This window comes from Copadichromis virginalis, linkage group LG17 (assembly GCF_057382275.1).
Source record: "Copadichromis virginalis isolate Kocher_CV1m ecotype Utaka linkage group LG17, C_Virginalis_male_GT1.1, whole genome shotgun sequence".
In the NCBI taxonomy this organism is placed as follows: Eukaryota; Metazoa; Chordata; class Actinopteri; order Cichliformes; family Cichlidae; genus Copadichromis; species Copadichromis virginalis.
In genome coordinates this window covers 4,997,375-5,018,839 of record NC_140634.1, presented here as the reverse complement: position 1 = coordinate 5,018,839, position 21,465 = coordinate 4,997,375, and the positions used below count along the sequence as shown (strand labels likewise).

The window sequence follows — 21,465 nt, the reverse complement described above, 5'->3', positions numbered from 1 at the left end:
CGATTAGTTCTACTTATATTTTGAATAGCAGTAACATTTCAGTATAACTAACTCCTGCAGCTTTTTCATTTAGTCAACAATTAGAAACCTGATGCTTGTGTATTGATCACCAATGTGACCTTTTATTGGCTTTACATACCCTCTCATTCATACGGTATTTCATAATTATGTGTGAAGAACATTTTGCAATAAAATACCATTTAATACCTGCAAATTATCAGAATAATAAAAGCTATTTTAGTAAGAATTTGCGTTAAGCACAACCAATAAAATTATGTATCAAAGCCTCCAACTGCTGGAAATTCTTTCATCGCTGCAAACGCTTGCTAGCTGGACCCGTCCCCGACTCTTGCAGGGCGGCTTGGATGCTCTTATTGGCCAATCTATCACCCTTATGTAGAGGTCACGTTTTATTGGGCAGAAGAAAACACGGATTCTTTTAGTCATCGCTGATTGGTCGGCGTTAGCGTCATTCAGGCGCTACGCCGTTGCGTTGTCGGAACGTCTGACGAGCCCGACGATCTCAGGAAGCAGCGGAGCTTATTTCATATTTTGTAGCCATAAAGGACCGAAGGGAACAGTGTGTTTTTGGGGGGTCGGTTGCCACATGTACAGACAGTAAAATATTTTCAAATTATTTCGGCGTGGGGTATTTTTGCCGTCAGAGGTCTTTTGTTATGATTTGGGGTCAATAGCGGTGATGTTTACTGTGCAGCCTCTAAGGTTCCTCTAAGGGGTAGCCTATAACCAGAGCCTCTAGCTTCCAACTGCCTAAAAAATTAGGCAGAAACGATATAAGACATTTCATTTCTTCATTTGGGTCGTGGCCTGGCGGCACGCCAATAATTGACTCTGGAGCAGGACACGGAGGTAAGTGAAAAAGATTTATTTAAAAAAATGCTGTCCATTTTTTATCCTGTCCGAATTGAATTTATTAATATAGTTGAACCTGCCACACAGACACGCAAAGGGAATGTAGCAAATAGGTAGCTCGCACAGTATAGCGTCAAACAAGCTAACTACAAGAAAGAAGCGGTGAATATTCTCCCTAGTGTGAGGCATGCAGCAGTGGCGGACCTATGGTAGCTGAGGTCCGACAGGGTGGCGTCAGTGTAGGTGAGCCGGGAAACATTAGCTAAGGCAAACATGTACATGTGTACATACCGGTAACTGGTCAATCGCCACATATAAAGGGTGAAAAGCTTAACAGCTGTGCCTTAAAAAATTGCCATTTTTTGCCATATATTTTGTTCACTTCTAATATGAACTGACTGCTCTCTCTGGTGGATTGGATTTCAGAATGTATTTGAGATAAATGTCCTTTTGTTAAGTTGTTAATATACTTCAGGAATCATTTATTGAGTTTTTAACACACACTTGGCTGTTTAGCTTAAAATAAACTAACTGTTCAGGGGAACATATGCTTTCACAGTTTCTCTGTGCGTAAGCACACATTTGTGTGTTGATTCATGACTGAGTCCTTTCATTCAGGAGGGAAAGGGTTTCCTGTCCACTCACTCCGAGTGCTTTAAGGGTGGAGTGTGTGAAACTGAAGAATTTTTCACACAAAACTGAGAAATCAGTGGTTAACGGGTACACTGAGCTTCATCTGTCCTGATTCTTCTTTCTATTCAAAGTAAAGTATTTCTCCAGAAACACCTGCAGCAGGCTGGATTTTAAAGTTCAGTGGTGCATCCGGGGTTATAGCTTGCCTGCTTGTATGACACTGGCTTCTTCTCGTGCAGATAGTCTCAAACTGATCCACAGATCTCAGAATTCCATTGAGAAATCATTTCTTACTAACTAAAAATCATTCATGTTGTTCTGTTGGAGGTTTTTAGTACTTGAAAGTGTGGTCAAACAATCTGGCAGCTGCCAGTAACACTTTATTTTAAGTGTAAGAAGCTATGTATATATTATGTATTACTTGATTTGTGTAAAATGAATAGATGTTGCCATTGCTGGTGACCCAAGAACAGCCTGTGAACCGTAAAGGAAATGAGTCTGTGTTAGCTTGTTTGACAGAAATCTTCATTATTTTCTGATAATTATGGCTGCTTGATAGACTGGAAATCCTCATTAGAACTGGCTAAAAATAATGTTCCTATGGTTGGACGCTTTCATTGGGACCAAATGCTTTACTGGAGCCACTGGTGTATTTCAGTTCTAGTGGGCTGTTTTAGGCTGCATTCTTAAGTTTCTAAATAGCAAGCCCGAGTTGGTAATGCCTTCCTTATAAGTGCCTGAGTTGCGCAGCCGTGTTTGTTTAGCTGTGGGGTGGATCTGGTTATCTTCAAGCCAACTGAATCCCCTTTAGGCAGAGCTAAGGCCTGGCTGGCTCAGTTATGATGTAACAGTTTAAATGATGCCTCTTTTTCCACCTTGTTTGGAAAACCAGGGAAAAAAAACTCCATGAGGGGAAATTCTGAGTCTCTTTTCGCATATTACGAAAAGCACATCATTCCACTCATTTCCTTTCTATGTGGATAATCCAGGTTATCCAGTTTAGGTTGTGAACATTTCTTCTTCTAAGATGGATAAAAAAATAACAGCGCAATCAAACTAAATGAAAGAACTGAATATACTATTTGACTGTCATCAAGATAATTTAAACCTGGATTAGTTCTGCTCTATTCCAATAGCATGCAGGCTCTAACTAATATTGGTGCTTTTTCTGTCAGCACATTAGTCATGAAACCATGATATTCCCAGCCAAGAACAAATTAAGAATGCACAATCTTTATTTTAAGCATAATAATAATAATAATAATAATAATAATTATTATTATTATTATTATAGATGGATAGCAAACAAGCTCTTTTGTATAACCCATTTATCTTAGTCTGCATGGTAACGTATGTGTAGAAGCCAATTTACTGTAAGTTCATGTCCCTCTCTAATGACTTTAGTCGAACATACAGTGAAACTCCTGCTCCTCGTACACACTGGTGTTTATGTGTGCAAAAGCAACTGTCTAAAATACATAAAATAATACTATGTTACTTTGTGACAATGAGCACTAAAGAAATAGTCAGTATTTCATTGAGCCCTAAATACTTATCCTGTGAAAACTTTATGGGAGACTCAGGATAGATGTCTGCACGGCAGTAGTCATGACCCATGTTGTCTCCTTTAAAAAAATATGCAAACATATAATTTATATAAAATACACAACTCAAGGCCACATAACTTTGGAGGAGGGGTGGGGGCAAACTCTTCTATATTTCAAAATAATGAAATGGAGAGACTGCATAGTAGACAGTAGGGCTGCCACGATTAGTCGACTAGTCACGATTATGTCGACTATTAAAATCGTCGACGACTAATGTAATAGTCGACGCATCGTTTGAAGCTTTGTAAGATCACAAAGGACGCAGGAATGAGTAGTAGGATTTAAGAGTGTAATAACGGACTGAAACAGAAGATGGCAGCACTGCATGTCCAAGGATGCCAGCTGCCGTTAAACCCCGAAGAAGAAGAAGCTGTGTCCCAGAATTCATAGCGCAGCTGTCAACAATGGCGGCAGCTAGTTAGTTTTAACTTTATTCTTTCTGGGTCACAAGATAAACGTTTAACATATTTTCAGGCGAGAATGTAGCTGTGTAAACCTCAAATATCTGCTCAGTTTATCAAGACACCACATATTTTTAAATGCGCTCCGACGTTTTCGACGTCTGTTACCCACTAGCTCGTTAGCTAGGCGGGGGCAAGGCTAACTAGAGCCGTGAGAACACCGGACTCCCCCGGCAAATCGTTTTCAAACCCACCGCCGTCTTCCGCTAGTCAGGTTAAACATATATATAAGTCACTTAGATAACTTAAAAATGTTATTGTTTGGCTTTCTTTAGTATTTTATTTGTTCCTGAGTAAATCGGTTTGGCTGAGATTAAAGTTATAGTTTTTGCACAGCTAAAACTGTCAAGCAGACAGCTGATTATCAGAAGTGTGAGACGCTGGAGAATATACTCTGGTGTCCTGTTATATTTTAGAAAGCAAGGAGTTTATTAAACTTCACCGAAACAATCTGCAAATTTCATTAAAAATTAATAAACTACCATCTTGTCTTTATTTTTAGTTAGCACAAACACTTCAAGCTGTAAGCTAATGATAGTTATATAAGACCAGATGCTGCTGGTGCAATAAGCTGTACGTCCAATGGATGATGATCTGATTAGTCGACTAATCGCAAAAATAATCGGTGACTAGTCGACTATCAAAATAATCGTTTGTGGCAGCCCTAGTAGACAGTGGTATACATACAAGCCCACAGCAAATGAGCAACAGCTTCTGCTGGGTTATTGCAACACCACTTGAACAAACCACCTGCAGATATGAAATACTACACCAGCTCATAATATTACTGGTCATTTGTTTACTTAATACTTATGGTTATAAATCTGTTGATTATTTAAGGCAGTGGTGCATAGTTGTAGTATAGCAATTTTTTTTATTTTTTTATTTCACAATATTTGGATGGACATTTTGACTACATGCAGAGGATGTGACCCCCTTCCTGTTTATGCATTTAAACGATAGCTCCGTGATAACCTACACTTTGGGTTAGCTAATACGGTATCCTTTTTCTCCAGAGTGCTCTTATCGTGTCAATAAAGTCGTCTAATGGTGGGGATAGGGAGGTATATGTCTATAATTCATGCACTTTCTTTTAAGTCCAGTCTTATTAAGTAAGGCCCAGCCATTAGCCGGTGCCTAATCAGCAGTCAAAATCATAAATCTAGTCAGTAACTGAAATATTAGCTGCAGTCACAGAGAAATAAACTTGTCCCAGAGTGAGTGACCTCTAATGTAGTAGTTTGTAGTAGTTGCTGAGGTGGTGTGGTATCCACTTCTTTATGAAGAAAAGTGTGCTTGCAGGTAGAGTACACAGAGGTCCAGTCATAGCTGATGGAAACCTTAAAAAAGTTGCACCACATCTTGCCCACGTGAATGCACAAGTGTAAGTGTGCTTGTTCAGAGTTGCTGAGCTCCCAGCGTGTGCTGTGGTGCAGGTACATCAGCACAGACCTCGCTAACGCAGAAGCCATTGTTTGCTACTGATCCAGTTTTCCTCCCAGTTTGCAGCAGTGATTCAGGACTTTTCTCAGAAGTCAGGAAATGTCTTGTTGTTGTGGGATCGCGGGGCCATAACGGGAAAAAGACCAGTGACTAGACGAAACACGGGTCCTATCTTTTGCCTGCAGGGCTGTTTTATCTCCTTGTGAGCTAATCAAGCCCATTCATACCTTTTCTGATAGTGAACTGCTGAAATGTTTTGATGATATACACGACCCCCCTTCTTCTTCTTCTTCCTTCCTTACTTCCTTTGTTACATAATATGTTCACAGTCTGTTGTTTTTGTGTTTGTTTTTTTTATATTCTATGAATTTCGCTGGGGGAAAATCAAACTTCCTTCTTCTTTTTTCCTTTCTTGTGCTCTTTAGCATGATCATTTGTCTCTGATTATGTTTAAACTACTAGTGGCCTCAGCCTCACGTGCATGTATGTTTCTTTTGCTGCCTGAGCTTTTCATTCCACCCACATGAGGGCTTTGTAGAGAAAACTCTTCCCAAGTAGTTGAACGTTTTCAAGCTCTTTCATCTGGACTTAAGGCTACACTGCTTGGGATCTGTTCCAGAGCTGAACCCTTGGCATGAATGTACATTGTCACTTTTACAACACGCAAGGGTTTGAAACAGTAAAGCCAGTGTTGGTAACGCCTGCTTTTTCTATAAAGTGTGCTGTTGCTGCAGTTACACTAATAAACTGCTTTGGCTGATAAAGTGGACAATATGAGCTACGGTAATTACCAGTAATATTACACTGGTATCTATGGCACATGACACATGGCAAGAATGGCTGAAATGACTTAATTCAAGGATGTCAAACTCTTTTTAGTTTGTGGGCCACGTACAGCCTTCTTTGATTTTAAATGGGCTGGACCACACTCTACTTTCTGTCAGTGTAAACTACACATGTAATCCCTGAGACATCATAATTTAAGAAAAAGAAGTAAAATTTAAATAGTGTTTCCCAGTTTCTATAATGAAAAACTTTTTTTTGTCTATTACTTAATTACTCTGGTGTAGTATGAATGGCCATGGGAGAGGTCTTTATCAGCAGGAAAAGCTGTAAAACTAAAAAATACAGTTAAACGTACAAAACTTATGTCCACCTTCACATTTTATATGAATATATGTTATTTATGTGTTATTTAAACCTCTCTGACTCCAATCCAGACCAGTGGATGGGTATGGAGTCAGAGTTTCGGAGGTTTAAATAATATATCCTCTTTGAAGTAGTGGCTAAACAATACTAGATTTGATGTTGAGAAATCCTTCCTGCATTCTTAAATTTTAAAGTTTGAGCAACATGCCATAAAGGTAACTCTGTCACAGGCAGCATATTAGCAGATGATATGAGTTGGGAAAGCTTGGTAGATACTCACTGTCACAGTATTAGATATGAAAAAGCAGCCTGAGGCATCACTAACATGTGCAAACAGCACAGGCTGTATCAAACAGAATCATGTGGTTCTGCAGCTGTTAGCCCGGCAACGACTGTAAACACTTTCGTGAGTTTCACGTAGTTGCTGGTAGGGAGCAACAGCAGTGGCTGCAGTGGCTCAATACATGCTTGCAAAAGTATGGGTCCAGTTTACTATCTGGAGCACATTGAGCACTTGTGAACATGTTTGTGTGTAAAACTTTAAATTCAAGAAATGTATTGGCCATGTATTTGCCACAAGCTTCCATGTCCATTACTTTAAAAAAGCACAGCCTTTTGAAAACGCCTCTTTGATACACCCTGCCATTGGTTACACATTAAAATACAGTATTGAACAATCTGCTTAGTTACCAATCATGGCGACAACACCTGACTCAGAAACATCATCCAGTCAGCTGCGGTGCTGCAGACAGGGATGAGGCTGTAGTAAACCAGTGAGTCGGAGCTGCTGTGCACAGGCAGGGCTGTTTATTTTGGCGCATATGTGATAACACTTATGTGGATAGTAAAAATAAACTAAAAGTACTGGCTGACTGATGGAACGGTCTGGCTCTATTTTGACATTAGACCTTTTTTGTTTGCTCTAAAGCAGACACTTGGCACGCCAGGAATAATGTTACTGTCATCCTTCTACATGTATTTATGTAGTGTAGTACTTTTATGGTAAGTCTGCCGTGACAGTCATGGTGGTGTGCAATCCCTTTCCAGTTCATAGAGTATGTGTAATCGTACCTCAGATACAGGTGTGTCCACGCCCTCGTCGTTACCTGAGGGCTGCAGTATTTGTGGTGGAAACACTGTCATGGCCGCGCAGAATACAGCACAGTTTGCAAACAGGACGGGCAGAGTGTAGCTTTTATAATCTGCTTATATTCTGTTTCTATGAGAGTTACTTCACAAGCTGAATGCATGGAGTGAAGACTTGCAAGGTCAAATTTTAGCAGAGGACCGAATCAACAGACGTAAGATAATAAACGGAGCATATTATATTGTTGTGTTTGACTGTGTGGAAGCATAAAATTAGTTTAGAAAGCAGTCAGAGTGACAGTTTCAAAGGAAATTCCTTTGAACTCCTTTGTTTCTGTTATCTGTTATAGTTTATTGATTTATGTTAAAATTGAAAGGAAAATAAAACACAGACAAAGAATTTCTGGGTGTGGCCTGTATCCTGGTGATATTTTAAACCTTCCCTGAGGTTACCTGCTGTCAGTCGAGCTCCTACCTGGCAGTGGGGAGAAAACTTTCGCGGCGCTCTGATTATGGAGTTTGCACATGTCTGTCTATATCTTTGGAAACGTTAGTGTGGAGTGGATAGTACAGATACTTCCTGCACATCAGCGGACCGATGTGCACAATCTGATCTTTGTTCTTTTATTGTTTCTGTTGTCTTGCAGGATAGTATGGCCATGACGGGAGGGACTGCAGCTGCCCTTCCCATGAGCAACCACACCCGAGAGAGGGTGACAGTGGCCAAGCTGACACTGGAAAATTTCTACAGCACTCTGCTCACCCAGCACGAAGAGCGTGAGATGAGGTACTGCATAGAACTTTTTATTCCTTTACTAACTGAGCATCATACCATTTAAATGCTTAGGTTATGCACGCATCAAGTGTCCCTCCGACTAACCACTGGAAAAGCTAACAATGCAGACACGTTTCATCCTAGGTGTGAACACAACACAGGGAATCTGACCGCTTCTGTTCTCACGTTACCTGAGAGTCGATCTTTTGTCCAGGCGTCACAGTTCAGTGGCTCCTGTAAAAGAAGGCTGGGTCCCTGTTTACACCCCTCCATAAACAGGGGGGGATTCATTTTCAAGATTTGACACGTCCGAGGTCATCGAATCTCTTCCTGTTTTTGTTTTGTTTTTTCCCCCCTTTTTTCATTTTTCCTCTCCGCTCTAATTTGTGTATCATGAGGAAGCTTGTGTGTTATTTGCATTTTCTTTTTTAAAGGAATCTATTGTTTTTATTCATAGGCAGAAAAAACTGGAGAAGGCCATGGAAGAGGAAGGTTTACCAGATGAGGAGGTACAGTACGCTTTGTACTTTAGTTACATAATTCCTACTTTTCTCTTTTCGTTCTTAGACTTATTCACAAATCTGTTTTCTTTACAGAAAGTAATGCGGCGCTCTCAGCATGCCCGAAAGGAGACAGAGTTTTTACGACTGAAGAGGACACGACTCGGTTTGGATGACTTTGAGTCCCTAAAGGTCATTGGACGAGGTGCTTTTGGAGAGGTACATTTAAACAAAAAACTAAAACAAAACTCGAGCCTCCAGGATTGTGGGACTGTAATCAAAAAGGTGTCTCTTTGTGATTTTGACTGATGCTGTGTCCCTCAGGTGCGTTTGGTACAGAAGAAAGACACAGGCCACATTTATGCCATGAAGATTTTGAGGAAAGCAGACATGCTGGAGAAAGAACAGGTAATGCGTTTGCCTGCGTCACAGTTCTCCAGGATAATAAGCCATACTTGTTCTGCTGCATTCAGGATCCTGTATCTGCGCTCTCCCCGTAGGTCGCTCACATCCGGGCAGAGAGGGATATTCTGGTTGAGGCAGATGGTGCCTGGGTGGTCAAGATGTTCTACAGCTTCCAGGACAAGAGAAACCTCTACCTCATTATGGAGTTCCTGCCTGGAGGTTAGTACTGGCAAAATCCACAGACCATCTCAGGTCACCTGATGTTAGGATCTCAGATCTAAAAGGTCTGACCTTTTTGCCAGGTGACATGATGACACTGCTGATGAAGAAGGACACTCTCTCTGAAGAGGCCACTCAGTTCTACATCGCAGAGACAGTACTGGCCATTGACTCCATCCACCAGCTGGGATTCATCCACAGAGACATCAAACCGGACAACCTGCTGCTGGACTCCAGAGTGAGAACAGAAACACAAAAGCACATGCAGATTCACAGAGACGTTTCCAGATTTCCGATATCATAATCTGTAAGATGCAGACTCCTTAATTAAATGTTCATTTGCTCACAGGGACATGTGAAACTGTCAGATTTTGGCCTGTGTACTGGGCTGAAGAAAGCTCATCGCACAGAATTTTACAGGAACCTGACGCACAACCCGCCCAGTGATTTCTGTGAGTCACGAACATGACATCCTCAACAAAATAACATAACAATAATTCTGGCAAAACTATTAGAAACAAAACTTTTCATGTAATTTTTTTTAATGGTTGTTTTTCTTTATTTTTCAGCCTTTCAAAATATGAACTCCAAGAGGAAAGCAGAGACCTGGAAGAAGAACCGGAGACAGCTGGTATAATTTTGGCATTTTACTAGACAAATTATAGGAGAGAGGAATGGCACTCCTGAATTGAAGTCAGAAAATTGACTGATTGTGTCAGTGACAGAAGTAACTTTTCAAAAATTGTATTATTATTAAAAATTCTATAAAAGCAGAAGTTTTGGCAGCTTGTTTGCCTGTAGAATGGTGAAAACCAGGCACAGCATATCAGCACAAACACCACACGCTAACTGTCATGAATGTTAAAGGAGGTGTGATGTGCAGCCACAGTACCTGCACACCTTGCAGTCAATGAGTGGGACTTGAACTCCTCTGTATACCAGAATGGAGTCCAAGTTTGAGCTAACTGGGTCATATAACAGGATGATGATCCCAAAGGAAAAGAATCAAGGTGTTGCAGTGGCTCAGTCAAAGTCCAGACCTCAGCCTGATTGAAATGCTGTGATGGGATCTAAATAGAGCTGCACATAAATGAACTGAAGCAATGTTATAAAGAGTCAGACAAAATTCCCCTACAACAATGTGAGAGACTGATGAAGTCATACTGAAAATGAGTACTTCAACTTATTGGAGCTAAAGTTGGCTGTTGAATCACAGGGATGTGAAAACATTTTTTTTCACATGACTGTAAATGAGAAGCTTTCAAAGAAAAGAGTAGGTGTACTACAGACAGCAGAATAATAAAGAAAGCATCTCCCTGTTACAGTAAACTTGATGTTATTGTTTCTACGTTTCAAGGTAAAAACCTTCACCTCTCATCTGGTGTGACTTTCAGGCTTATTCCACTGTGGGAACGCCAGACTACATCGCTCCTGAAGTGTTCATGCAGACGGGGTACAACAAACTGTGCGACTGGTGGTCTCTGGGTGTGATCATGTATGAGATGCTCATCGGTAAGCATGACACACACAGAGGGCACCAATATAGGACGATTTGAAGAATTGCATTTACACAAATACAACTGATAGCTTACAATGTTATTATCAAACATCTGCTGTCAATGGCAAAAATGCAGTATATGGAACTTTGTGAGCAGGATTTCCTGAACTTACAGAAAGTACTGGAACCTGAGCAGGGACTTTTTGTGGAAGAAAAAATAATTTCCCTGGAACTTTATTTAGATCCAGGTCCCTGTGATGGAAATGTAGTGATTCTCATAAGTTTCTGGTTCCTTGAAAAAGTTCCTGCTGTGAAAAATAGCCACTGTTGGGTTAATATTTCAAAGACTCTTTCATGCTTTGCAGCTTTTAAATGGATGTAAATGAAAGAAAAACTGAAGTACCCACAGGTTCTTGACAGAAAATCATTAACTCGGCTGGATTATCCTGTCAGAAGAGTCAGTAATATCAACTGCTCTGCCACAGATGTTATAACATACTTGTTGGTTCTCTATCAGGTTATCCGCCCTTCTGCTCAGAGACACCACAGGAGACGTACAGGAAGGTTATGAACTGGAAGGAAACACTTGTCTTCCCACCTGAAGTTCCCATCTCAGAGAGAGCCAAAGACTTGATATTAAGGTATAAACTGTATGTTTGGCTAGACTGAGCCTTTATTCTCAGAGGAGAAACTGCAGCTTGAGCTGCTTTTCTTTCCCTTCATTTCACTGTAGTCGATCTGGCTAACTGTGATGATAATTAGAAGCTAACAAATTTCTGTCATTGAAGCTTCAACACTTTTTTGGGGTCATTTTCCTGCCTGTGTGTTTTAGATATTCAGAAAAAAATTTAAATCTTACACAAACTTGCAGCACAAAGAACAACTTTGGTTCTCGTGATGATGACTCTGATGGAAGCTACAAGCCAACATGTGTGGGTTAAGCAGTTACATTGTTCCTTATTCTACAAGTACTACTGGGGATGTAACCTCTTCAGATCTCTTCTTCGTGAAGCTTGGAAGCAGGTGAAGTTATGCCAAGAAAACCTCTGCTGTGTTTTAGGTTTTGCACAGATGCAGAGAACCGGATCGGAGCTGTGAGCGTGGACGAGATCAAGAGCCACCAGTTTTTTGAGTCGGTGGATTGGGAGCACATCAGGTACAAAAGAGCATATCTGCTGCTTATGAATGCAGTCCCCTCGGGAAAGTGAAAAACGCAACGCATCTTATTTCTATTGATGATTCTCTACAGGGAGCGGCCAGCCGCCATCTCCATAGAAATCAAAAGTATTGACGACACCTCTAACTTTGATGACTTCCCTGAATCGGACATCCTTCAGCCAGGTTTGTTTTCCGAAAGCTTTTCTGTCGCCGCTAGAGGAAAATCCTGATTAGGAACACTAACTAGCCTTTCATCAGATTCAGACATCGCATGACAAACCACAGATGAGTCATTGCAGTTCTCAACAAAAGCAGAAGTTGTAGTCCAATTTAACATTTCATCATTTCTGTAAGCTCTAAGAAACAACTGTGTTATATCTATCTTCCACCTTTCTGTATTTCCTGTCATAAAGCACCCAAGCTACAAAAATGTTGCGATACTGTCTGAAGCGAAAATAAAGACACAATGCAGTAATTTTTTACATTTACTTTATTGATCCTATAACACGGAGTGAATGTGATGGATTGTCCATGATTAGAGCAGTTTGTTCAGTCCCCTCACTGACTTAAATGCCTCCAGATTTTGGCCAATGATGGTGCTGGCTTGGCTAAGTTTGTCAATCCTGCTCGTTAGGAAAACGACACAGTCCTGGTTGGGATGTTGGAATCAGAAGTTTAAATAGTTGATGCCATTGATGTCATCCCCATGTGGATCTCAGTGCACGTGTCAGTCTGTAGTGTCAAAGCAGCCATGCACGGCCTCACCTCGGTAGCTTGTTGACTCCACCGCCCCACAGACTTGGTGACAACAAGGAGTCTTTGAACTGCAGGGACACACTGAGGTGTTAACAGGACCAGCTTGTGGGCTGATCTACATAGTGAGGACCAGGCAGAGTCTTTTTTTTTTTTTATGAGTTTGTGTTGATACACAGACAGTCCAGTTTTATTGTCGTGTGTTTTACAATCGACATACTACTGAGAAGTTGGAAGAGTGGGCACGGTTAGTCATGGTTAGTTGCCACTGATGGTGATGAAAATCTCAGAGTGTAGTAGGAGCTGGTTTGGAAATACAGAACCATTCCTCTCAGTGCATTCATGTGTTTGGAAAAGGACATGGATCAAAGGACTAGGTGTTCATTCTAAACAATTTCAAATTTCAATGGGCTGACCACAACAGCTTTGCACTTTAAATGTGTGTTGGCTCAGGGAGAAGTTCCAGGATCTTGCTCACCTATAGCTTCTTCTTTGAGAGATAGAGCTTTAACCTGTATTTGTGGATGGCATAGTGAACTGTGTTCAGAGAAGATGATTTCTGGAAGTGTTCCTGAGCCCGTGCAGTGATTTCCATGACACAGTAATTTCTGATTTTAATGCAGAGCTCCCTGCGGGCCATGTGCATCCACTGTTGATTGTTAGCCCCGTGCACACAGACATTTCTCCAGATTCTCTGAATCTTGTGGTAATATCATGTACTGTAAGTTAGATATTCAAAGTCTTCACCGTTTTACTGACCTGTAGCCAATTTACTTGCAAAGTGTTCCTCCAACTGTTTCCTTTCAGTGCCATTTATGTTTGTTGCCCCATCCCAAATATTTTGAGTAATGTTGCTGCCATCAAATTTAAAATGCATTAATATTTTTCATGAAACACTAAAACATCTCAGTTTAAACATTTTACGTTTCATATGTTCTAATGTGAGTAAAATGTGGGTATTTTTATATTTGCAAATAATTGCATTCTGTTTTTATTTATATTTTATACAGTTTTTATGAGCCAAAAGCTTAGGCTTGAAGGTATGTCATTCAGAGTGAATATCTCTAAAATGGTCAGCAGCTTCACCCACCTGCTGGTCAGACCTTATGTTTGCAAAGGGCAACCAGTCAGAACACAGCTGGATTAAAAGGAAGAAGAGCTAAAATGGCTTGTTTCAGATACAGACTGAGGGGCTCAGTCTAAATAAGTCATATTTTATATTGTAATGTGTTAAAATATATGAGGGGGGATATCATTGCATAGTCTGTGGTGCCCCCAAGTGGTAAATTGCTTTTGTTGTTTGTCTTTGTGAAACAGCTAACGCAACGGAGCCAGACTTCAAATCAAAGGACTGGGTGTTCCTCAACTACACCTACAAACGCTTTGAGGGCCTGACTCAGCGAGGGACCATCCCCACATACATGAAGGCAGGGAAGGCTTGACGCACTCAAACGGGTGGACGGTGTGGTGGAGAAAAATAGACGTTTACGGACACAGGGTCGGGCCCCGGAGCCCCGCTGGTGCTGAAGGCTGCGCTGTCAGCCTCTCAGTCTAAATTTAACCTTCATCATAAGTTATTTAGGTCTGCTCAGCCGCGGCAAGAAAGCCAAGAACTCGGAAATTAAAGAGCATTACCGCATTACCTCGGTTGTTGATATTGTATACACGTGCCGTCTTTAGCCATAGCACTCAGGCCAGCTCACTAACTAGGACACTAAATCAGCATATCTGCATGTTCAGCGGCATACTGCTTCTGGAGAAGTTGTTTTTTTTTTTTTTTAATTTTATATATATATATACATACATACATACATACATACATACATACATACACGAGAACAAGGCTTGAATTCAAATGACTGCTCAAACTTTTTAACATAAGTTTTTACACTGGTGGCTAGTCAGATGCAAACTGCATTTCTGATATTGAAAATGAGCTCTATACACTGTAGTCAAACTCTGGATGATTGGTAAAATCAGGAACCCCTCACTTATTGTATCCAATACTCTGTTATCAAGTTCCAGCATGATTTCCAGTGTTTTTTTTTGCTGACTTTCCAAAGTGTAATTAAGAGTTAACCCCAACTGAAGAATATAGGAGCCAACTGTCTAGTGGTCAAACAAAAAAAAAGTTTTTTTAGAACTAAAATATTAGCTCACAAAGTTGTAATGGATCCCAATTAAAGGTCAGTTGGTATCAAAACTGTAAAACGGCTTAGGTTAACAGCACAAGCTATGTGTTTGGATAGTTGTAGTTTGGATAATGCTAGCTAAACGGTGCTGCTGGCTCAAGGTATAGTTGGTCCAACAATGATTGGACAGGTGTAACATCGTCTAGTGTCATCATCGGGTCAAAGTTTATGCGACAGAGACCTCTAAAGTTAGCGATAGCTGCAGCATTCTCACAGTCTCAGCTTTGCTGTCTTATGCTAATTAGCAAATGTTAGCATGCTAATACACTAAACCACTGTGGTGAACACGTTAAACATTTTAGCATTGCCACTCTGATGTTAGCATGTAACACCACTGTAGAGCATTCTTTACACTTAAAGTGTAACAAAAAAATTCTCTCTATATATAAAAAGTGACTTTGCATTCACAATCTAGCTATTAGCATTTAGCTGTTAGCCTGGTTCAAAATCAGTAGCATCAAAAGGATAGAAAATCTAAAAGAAATGAGCAAAAAACTCAAATCATGCTGGAACCATCCTCTAACCCTCGTGCTAGTGAAACCGTGTGAGTTTGTGGCAGTTCAGCGAGGGGAACCCAGCCTGCAGCGTTGTCTCAGCACAGTTGCTTTTCTCGCATAAGAACAGCTTGTTGCCAGGAAACAATGAAATGCAGTTTACCCTGTGCTGGACATCAGTTTCTGCAGCGTGTTGCCCTATTTGCATTGCCAAACAAACTGCTGAGCGTGCCCCTTCTGATCTGAGTTTTGGTCAGATCAGTGCTAAAGTACTTGTTATTTCCTCTGATTTATTTGAAATTCTGATCAGTGCACGGGCCAATCGCTTCTTTTTTTCTTAGGTCGACAAAACATGCAAAGTGCCTTTTCATAGAGCTGATAAATATTTAACCAGATATATAGGTGAGACCAATAAGACGGCATTCATTATAACCAACTGTTTTGACTCAAAGTGGAAAGGAGTAAGCGAAAGCACTGATGTTTCGATTTGATGTGTCTGCAGAGTGATAAGGCATATCTGTGGTGATAAAGCAGTAAGAAACAACAGGACTACAGAAAAGCAGGTGGCTTATAGGTTAGGTAATAAACGGGAGACTCATAAAATATGTGTCAAGGAAAACACAATGAACAGTTTGTCTTTGTTTGACAAGTAAGGATGAAAGTTGTAGATTAACACAGTGGATCTTTGTGTATTCAAGTTCCTGCATTTTTTTTTTTTTTTTTAAATGTCTAGAAAAGGATACCTTTTACCATGAACAGCAGATCTGAGGCTGTTTTCTCACTTTCTCAACAAGACATTTAAGCTTCATGTGTGCTCAGAGTTGGGACAAGGCACAGTGCTAAAAAATGCTTACCAAAGAACTCTGACCCTCACAAATTCACATGTAGCTGTCGCTTGCTGCACTTAACTTAAAACTACCTGCAAAGAAGGGAAAAAAAGGGTTCCAGGAGAGCTAAACTTGGTTATGGAATAAATTGCCATTTCTATTTGTACACATGTGAGAAAATGAATGTGCGGGAGATTGATGTTTCTCAATTAGGATATCTATAGGTTCACCCGCAGGGAAGGGAAATCTACTGAGGACTTTACCGCAGTTCAGCCGTAGCCATCACAGGAATGAATCCTTTATGAAACTGAAAGTGTTCCTTATTTCTGAGGGATGACGGAGACAGTGCATCTACAACTGATTGATTTCATTTATATTTTTCCCCTTCCCCTTCAAGCTAGTCCTGCTGAAAATGTGATGACACATATGATGACTAATGAAGGATTTTGAGGGCAGATGCGTGAATATTTTTTCTGTTATTTATTATTTCCTTGTTTTTCATTAAAATGCTGATGAATTGGATTCATTGGGAATGTTCAGTATACTGAAAAAATGATTTTTTTTTTTTTTTTTTTTTTTTAAATGTTGTTTGACCTCAAATGTAAAGGGGTATTAAACTTGATGCCAGGATATACTGTAAACCTGACATATTCTATAATGCAACATATGATGTGGTGTTTTTCTATCTCCCAAAGCTTGTGTCTTCCAAACTCTGTACCGCCTGTTTTTAAAGTTCATAGTCTGGTGACATCACTGTGACATCATCAGAGTAAAGTTTTCAGACTTCTCCCTCTAGAAAAACACCAGACTACACTATACTCCTGTCCATAAAGGGAGGCTAATACTCCCTATGAAAATTGGTGATGCCCTTGAAACACAAGCCAAAACAATCTGCATCATATCACACAGTCAACCCTATGGACTGTTTTTAATTGACACGGATGGGGCTAAGACCTGGGTACAACAGGTCAGGAGCAGGACCCATACATTAGAAGCGGATTGTGTTTGCTGATGGCTACCGCTGCACATTCAAGGTTCTGTCTAATCACTGGAATGCTCTGACACAACCTGGGTATCAGCGCCCGAGTGCTGTATTCAGAGCTTCCTGTTTCACAGCCAAACAGTAGAGGTTGTTCATGGTAAGCTAGTCTGTGAGTGTGTGTGCAACTGCACGAGTGATTAAAAATGCAGTTTTTGTTAAGTAGATACTTTCTGGTGTTCAGTGTCCTAACTCTGTTTTGTGATAGATTTTTTTTTTCTTCATGAAAACTGAGGCTAAATCTTCTATTGGTATCCATACAATTCTTATATATACATACTGACTTGAAATCCATTACTGTGTCACTTTATCTAAAGGGAATAGAATTATTGTGGCTTTTTCACGAGGTCGAGTTCATGAAATGTTTCACTTTTATCGTTCATTAAGCCAGACAATTTACTTCTGATGGACCAAACCAGCCTAGACGACTCAGCCTTGGTGTCAGACACGTCATTGTTGCCCAATGTTTCAAGAAATATATTTAACATTGACTAAGAAAGCTTCCGAGTGATTTGGCAAATAATTTGAAATTTTCCCTTTGATGAGGCAAATTAAGGTTCTCAAACCACCCTCCACAGGCCAATACTGTGTCGTGCGATATTTTGTGTAATGATGTGTACATATTGTTGTAGACACTTGAAGGCAACTGTGTGGAGTTGAAGAGGAAATGCTCATTAATATATTCATTCACATCATTGAGTTTTTATGTTGATAAAATGCTTAAAATAATAAAATTAAACACTTCATGTCTTAAGATTTCTTCAATGTTTGGGGGGGGGGGGGGGGTTCATACTGGATGATAAATGAATGCTTGAACTCTAATCAGACTAAAGTGTGATCACACATTGATAAAAATGGATTGTTAGTGTTTATTTAAACACCTAAGGCGAAACCAGCAGGGCTTCCTGTGTGCCGCCTGTGGAGAAGGCTGCAAAATGACTCTTGAAGAACATAAGGTGTGCTACTGTCCGTGACTGCGAGGACTATAACTTTTGCAGCGCTGACCTGGGTCATCGTTTTAAGTTACAACACTGAGCGGGTCACTGCACAATGGATAATCAGAACTTTCAAAACTTGAACTTCAAAAAGACATTTCCATCAAACTCTTATAATATAGAGAGCAGGCGTAGGCAACTTGAGGCCTTGAGGCCTCAAGTGCTGGTGTCCTGCTGGTGTCCTGCAGGTTTTATATGTCACCCTGGGTCAACTTCAAGACATAGTGAGGAGGTATTTTAACCATTTAAATAAGTTGTGTTGGATCCAGGACACATCTAAAATCTGCAGGACACCAGCCCTTGAGGCCTGGAGTTGCCTACCCCTGATATAGAGGCACAAGCAGTGTCAATCCATTGTCTTCCTGCTATGATTATTGCCGCTACTAGAGGGAGCTCTTGTTGCAGCTTTACTGCTGATCAAAATCTTATGAATGGATGTTGTGGTTTAGCTAGCTAGCTACTGAAGCTACATGTTGTATACACTGTATAGATAGCTGTTTACACTCACTGGGCACTCTGTTCCACCATATTCAAAAGGTGCTCTATTGGATTTAGATCTGGTGACTCTGGACACCTTAAGGGTATAGTAAGCTCCCTTTTATCACCAATAAACCACTTTGAGATGTTCTGAGCTGCTGATGTGTTGCATTGTGCTCAGTTGGTTCTGAGGTACCCAAAGTTTGTCGGTGGAGGAGTGACACCCAGTGTGGTCTTCTGCTGAAGCCCATCTGCTTTACAGTTTGATGTGCAATAGATTCAAATATGCTCGCCTACACACCTCAGTTGTAGCGAGTGGTTGAGTTATTATTGCCTTCCTATCAGCTTGAAGCAGTCTAGCCATTCTCATCTGACCTCTGATATCAAGAAGACACTTTACAATGAGAAATGCTGCTCACTAGACATTTTCTCTCTTTCAGCCCATTCTCTGTAAACCTTACAGATGGCTATGTGGGAAAATTCCCAGCAGAACAGCAGTTTCTGAAATACTCAGACGTCTGGCACCAACAACCACGCCACGTTCATAATCCCCTTTTTCCTCGTTCTGATACTCGCTTTAAACTTCAGCAGGTCGTTGTGACCATGTCTGCATGCCTAAATGCACAGAGTTGCTGCCATGTGTTTGGATATTTAGATATTTGCCACCTTAAAGTTAACTTTAGGGATGTATTGAACAGCTTTTTGATTGCACATTTAAAAGCAATCTTTCTAAATCTGGTCTATTTAGATTATTTTGCAGGTATATTATTCACGAACAGCTTAAAACATAATGATTATTGCTTACTTAACTGTATGGGGACTAAAAATAACATTTGTATTTGCTTCACTGTACATTTTATGTTTTACAACCAGTGATGCAGATCTCTCCTGCCATCCCACCACAGTGCTTTCCCTATTGACTCCTGAACACGAGCCAGGCCTAGAATAAGATAAGCCAAGAATTCACCTTTTTTTCCTCCTCCCTGCAAAAACACAGTTGTGTTAACCGGGTTTTTCTATAATCCCTTACCCCGATTAAGAAACCGGGTTCCTGGTGTCCATGAAGAAATCAGGTTACTGCAGAGAGCTCACAACAACTAGGTTATGTAAGTTCTCGTAAGTGCACCTGATGCAGGGATGATATTGCCATGTCACAACCCAGTTATTATCGTGCATCCATAGTTGTCTACCCGTTAAGTAGCTGCTTTATATTTTTTCTTTTTTTAAATAAATAGAATTTGAAGTTTAAAGTTTAAGACATTTGTATTTTAAATTATTTATGCTGATTATTAAGCATGTTAAGCAAAGTAGGATGGCAAAACCTTGGAAACACATCCTGAATTAGAGGTTAAAGAGCCCTTACCGAAGCAGTGTATCTGCATATGGGCTGATAAGGTTGTTTTACTGCTGCGTGAGGGTAAAATTCACACCACATTACTGGTGGAACATGGCACCATGGTGAGAAAGATGTTTTTTTGTCTTTATGATTATAACACAGAGGGGGTCACAAGCAGGATAGCAAGCCAAGAGCCAACAGAGCCAACAAAATAGCCTGTTATTAATAAATTAAACCTGGAGTACAAGTCACTGCGCCTCGAAAACATACACATCCAGGGCCGAAAACAGACCGCCAGGACTCATATAGGTTTCCATGTGTGACAGGAGTGAATACGATACAAATAAAAAACTGAAAAGCACACCTGCCTGCTTGCAGCGATATCCAACAGAACCTCTCATTACAAACTGGGCCATAAAAAGTCATTTTCGAAGCTGTGCATTTTTGATAGCTTTCCACTTTAACGTCATATAACCGTCACTATCCCTGCCTAAGCGCGTATAATGTCGTGTGTCTCGGCGTCTTAAGGTGTTTCCTGTCCACTTGCGATGTTTCCGGGTGTCTAAAGTGCACGGGACTACTTTCCCTGCCGACGGGCTTTAAATGGGTTAACGAGCCAAGCGCCACGTGACTGTCCAGTTATATAATATATAGGTCAACACGTTTCTCGCTCGCACGTGCAGCCTTCCCCTTTACGTAAAGTCTCGTGCAAAAGTCTCGAATTACACTATGTAGGTGAGAGCCAAAGATCGTCGATATCTGCGATAAAGAATTACTGAAATCTTTTTTTTATCTCAAATTTTGGGGAATTTTGGTGTTAGAATAATTAGACTTTTATATTTAACACCTTGGCCTCTGTCTTTGTTTAAATAAACAAAAATAGATTTATTTAAAGTATTCTTATAAAACAAGGATATGAGGAAACCCCCAAATTACAGACATTTTCACCCAGTCTTAGCCAACTTTCTACCTTAGCTTAATGTTTGCACATATTCTAGCATTAAGATCACAGGTGGGTGACGTGAACAACAGAGACCCCTACTCCATTGAAAGGACACTACCCGACAGCGGTGGGGTGATGTGTTTGCTTCCACATCACCCCAAAACATCTCCCCAAACAATCCCATCAAGCATCCATAAGATGTGCTGGGATAAGCCTGGTCCACAGATACCCCAACCCCCGTGTCCAGCAGCAGGGCAGAAGGGAATCAAATATTACATGGGTGTCAGACTTAAGGCCCAGGGGGCGATGATTTTAACATCCGTGATATAATGGGTATGTTTGTTTTTTTGAAGTTGTTGCTGATGTATGTACATGTGTTTATTGTGTGTACACGTTCATGCTTGGACATAACGGTTTTCGGTTTCTTCTGATGAAAGAGGAAACGACTTTGTAGTTTTCAAAATCTCAGTCTAGCAGGACCACCTTGGTTTAATCCCATATACTCCTTCAATGTTAGCCCATGAACGCGATCGTGTTGGTTCCAGGAAATAAGTTCAGAGTGAGACATCTGTCGCGTGGCAGCTCTGTTTGGAGGAACGCGA

The 21,465-nt window shown here is 40.6% G+C and overlaps 1 protein-coding gene across 1 annotated transcript; it reads left to right on the top strand.

The window, feature by feature from the left end:
- Window positions 1–492: 492 nt before the first annotated feature.
- LOC146688839 (serine/threonine-protein kinase 38-like) lies at window positions 493–17,858 on the top strand. Its single transcript, XM_085436450.1, has 14 exons — window positions 493–870; window positions 7,900–8,039; window positions 8,485–8,536; window positions 8,624–8,746; window positions 8,852–8,935; window positions 9,028–9,151; window positions 9,235–9,389; window positions 9,501–9,603; window positions 9,721–9,782; window positions 10,546–10,663; window positions 11,167–11,290; window positions 11,710–11,805; window positions 11,899–11,990; window positions 13,878–17,858. Exons 2-14 carry the CDS (start codon window positions 7,906–7,908, stop codon window positions 14,000–14,002), a joined length of 1,392 nt encoding a protein of 463 aa, XP_085292576.1. The 5' UTR covers window positions 493–870; window positions 7,900–7,905; the 3' UTR covers window positions 14,003–17,858.
- Window positions 17,859–21,465: the final 3,607 nt, after the last annotated feature.